At 37.7% G+C, this 3,862-nt stretch overlaps 1 protein-coding gene across 1 annotated transcript in view; it reads left to right on the top strand.

The window, feature by feature from the left end:
- Positions 1-1,634: 1,634 nt before the first annotated feature.
- The window catches only part of LOC118742107 (protein cappuccino-like), an 8,223-nt gene continuing 5,995 nt past the window's right edge, over positions 1,635-3,862 (top strand). Inside the window, exon 1 of the mRNA XM_036474070.1 lies at positions 1,635-1,701. Within this exon, the coding sequence (XP_036329963.1) occupies positions 1,635-1,701 (67 nt within the window). The remainder of the gene's footprint in view (positions 1,702-3,862) is intronic.

The following is a 3,862-nucleotide window of genomic DNA, read 5'->3' as shown; positions in this document are numbered from 1 at the left end:
GCACGTCCGCTGTTTGGCAGGCACGTCCGCTGTTAGAAAGAGAATAGCCAAAAAGGGGCATAGGATTCCATACTTGTAAGTATATACGATGATTATAACCCTCAGGCAATAGAATTCTCCTTTCTGTTTTGCGAAGAAAAGGAGCTGAACATTTTCTTTTGTATTGATTTTCCCTGTATTCCTTTTTAATCATTGCCTTCTTTGTATGTATTGTTTTGTACAATATGGCAACACATGTTATGTGTCAGTTTGCAACCATGTGTTATTGTAAATTTGCGTGAAATTCAATGTAATTTACAAGTCGATAAAAGTTTAATTAAAGTGATTTATATACAAGATAAACTAAAAGAAAAGTGTGTAAAGTATTAAGTACTGTGTTATGTGCATTTATATATATAAAAGTATGCACAAATGCTTTTTTGTTAAGGAAACCAAGTGGAACGACTTAAGAAATTTTAACAACAAATAACTTATAAACAATGCTATTATTTATATTTTTTAGTTATACATGTTTTAGAGGATACCTCCCTTAACATCCTGACCAAGTTTCATTTGTTAATTCCACCTGGTTTTCTTAAAACACAAGGTGCGGCTGACTACTAATTGGCCAAGGTGGCTTAGAGCAGATAACAGAGGGAATCAAAGTCTGGCAAAATTTAATGTTACCCACTCTCGAATTAAAAAGCTATACAAAATTCACAACGGAATATTTAGAGAAAGTTTTGAGTGCATCCGATGAAAGTTGTACAATAACTTTGAATCAAAATGAATTCTTCTCGTTCTACAACGCATTAAAAACAAGTTATTCCATTCCAAAAGAGAACCAAGAGACCCTAATAAAATGTGCACATGGCTTTCTGATTAAGTACATTTTATCCAGCAGTAAGCATGCAAACATATTTCTTACGCTTTTCCGTAATATTGTGGAACCAAGCAGAAGTCGCAGTGAGTTAGCTGGATGTCTTTGTTGCCTTGTAAATAGTGAAGATAGCTTTAAAGTATGGAAGATGAATTATTTAAAGAAATAGAAAGGCAACTGGATAATGATGATAAACATGTTGTAAAGCTGGCTTGTTCCAACCCATTTCGTACATTTCTGGAGGAAGTTCAAAAGCTCAATGATGAACTAGTTACATCAAAACGGAAAGATCAAATTGCAGAAGATCTGATAGATGTTGTCAAGACCATGGTGGAATTATACAAGGTGTTGTACGTAGTGACAGCTCATGTCGACGGCTCCCTTACAAAAGGTTGTAATATGGAAGCACGAGAGAAACGGGAAGAAAAAAAGGCCGCTTTGCGAAGTAGTACGAAATTTGGTACTATTTTTCATATCAAATTTTGCATATAAATAGTTACAAACGGTATATTATGATAAGCTAAATTCGCGAAAGTAGTATATATAACGTAGTACTTATGCAATAAATAGTAATTTAGTTTATTAAACACAATGTCCTATAATCATAGTCAAACTTCCAAAACCAAAAAATTAGTGGTGACCCCGAGTCGTTACAACATGACGGAATCGACAAAAGGGCGCATCGACGGATGGGGAGAATATTTCATCGAACAAAATGCCAACTAAAGATGTGGAGCTTGTATCGCAATGCAAGCTGCGACCGTTCTGAACTGAGATGCCAGACAAATGGTTTCTACAAATTGAGGCCACCTTTCAGTCGTACAAGACCACATCTTATGTCGGTAAATATAATCTGGTCCTCTCAGCAATTAGCAGCGATGCTTTCAAGGAAGCTGCGGATGTTTTAAAAACCTTACCAACTCAAGACCGATATATTAACCTCAAAAGTCAACTACTGTCACGTTTTACTGATTCAGCCGACCCACATAGGGTATTTGGCTGATTTAGGCGGCCAAAATTATTTTTATGAATATTTCAACTCGAAATGTTCAGAAAAGACGTGTTTTGACATTTAGAATTGTAAATGTTTAAAATCAAGTAAAGGAAGGGGAGGACGTCCCATTATTCCACCAAAACAAGAAACTTGAAAAAGCAACAAAGTCTAAGCGGTAGAAGTTATAGCACTATTTCGGAGATCACCACATCTCCTCATCAGACTTCTTTTTTCTAGACTTCAGCAGGAATCGAACCTGCGAATTCGATGTTCAAAGTCAGAAGCGTTAACCACTGAGCTATGTACATCCCGTAAACTCTTGCTGCTAATTCATTTTCCTTATTCAACCAACTACTATCAAGTGCAGCTGATTCGCCGCTATTTAAACTCGACAGCGTGGTTGTTGTTGTCAATTCTATACATCCATTTGCTTATTTGCTTTTTTGTATAGTTTCAGGCAGGCTCTTCCTAAACTATGTATTTGTCAATGTTATTGTGGCTTGTTAACATTTTATTTTTAATATTTTTATTGAGCTTTGTACCACGATTGTTTATTAGGAAAAATTGAAAAAGCAACAAAGTCTAAGCGGTAGAAGTTATAGCACTATTTCGGAGATCACCACATCTCCTCATCAGACTTCTTTTTTCTAGACTTCAGCAGGAATCGAACCTGCGAATAATTTCAGCTTTAATGTTAGTTTCACAAAATTTTTGAGCGGAATTTTCAAGACCGGAATCATTGTGTACAAATACAAGTGAGATATCTTAGCAATAGACGTCATCCTGGGCCACAGCTGCGATCATCTGTTTTTTAGAGTTGCTTATTTTGGTATAAAGTGCGCTTTTTTGACCTGAGTTGCACACAAATGGGTGCGCGCAGCAAAATTCAGCCCTAATGGTAAGTTCATTTCCTCGTGCGGAGACAAGTTAAGAATTTGCGATACATTTTCAGGCGAATTTATGCGAACGTTCACCGGGGGAAGAGGTATGGGACGACAGCTGGCATGGCATCCAGACGGCAATCTGATGGCTTTAGCATTAAGTTGTAACCGCGTTAAGATATTTGACAAAGCTGAAGGCGAGCTAATACAGTGCATTCGTCGCGGAGAATGATGTTGCATTTCACCCAAGTGGAAATTTCTTGGTGACTGGCGGCGATGACGATACAATAAGATTGCATGATTTATTAGAAGGTCGGCCAATTTATACACGGTAGTAGTGCACTTTAGCGGAACCATATAAAATACATTTTTTCCTGTATTCAACAGTTGCCCGTTTGGAAATCTAATTTGCATACATTTGATGCCAATAGCGCGCAACAAACAAGCCAGTTCTCAAAGAGCCCAAATTGATTTTAGTCATGCAACAGCTCCACATAACTCCGCCATAGCCACACCAGTTGCTGGAGTACCAAAAAGCTGTGATGACAGTATTTTAATTGATCCACGACAATCTGTGGCATATGGCATGCGTGATGGAAATTTTCTGGTGCTTGATAGCCAATATACTACAAGAGTGAAACGCTATAAGTGAAACGCTATAAGTGAAACGCTGTGATAATATTTTTTCTCAAATTTTCATCTTTTATTTGCAGTTACATTAAGAAGCTCATAGAGGACAGAGCGGTTGGTGAGGAAGGTGTCGAGTTACTGCTGTACTGCAACTGGGAAAATCCGCATTTCGCACGTGCTCCACTCGTATGGAATAAAAGCTTATGTCGAAAGGCTGGTTTTAGTATAATGCAGCATTCGCAGCATACCCTCACTGGCGCCGAGCCGTTGAAGAAATTTTGGATAAATAAACGTGCAAGAAATAGTTCCGATACTAGCACGTCCATATTCCTGTTAAGGGTCATCAAAAAATTCCATGTGTTGTAAATAATAAAGGGAATGCCGGATTATACTAAAGCCAGCTTCCCGACATAAACTACTATTCCATACGAACACAGAAATATAAATGTATCTGTCACCGTCACTGTAAGGAAGTCAGTGTGAAGTAGAGCGTGCAAG

The sequence above is a fragment of the Rhagoletis pomonella genome, unplaced genomic scaffold (assembly GCF_013731165.1).
Source record: "Rhagoletis pomonella isolate Grant_MI unplaced genomic scaffold, Rhpom_1.0 Rhpom_scaffold_00006, whole genome shotgun sequence".
Taxonomy (NCBI): Eukaryota; Metazoa; Arthropoda; class Insecta; order Diptera; family Tephritidae; genus Rhagoletis; species Rhagoletis pomonella.
Note: the sequence above shows the minus strand (reverse complement) of the source record. Positions and strands in the feature narration are given on the sequence as shown.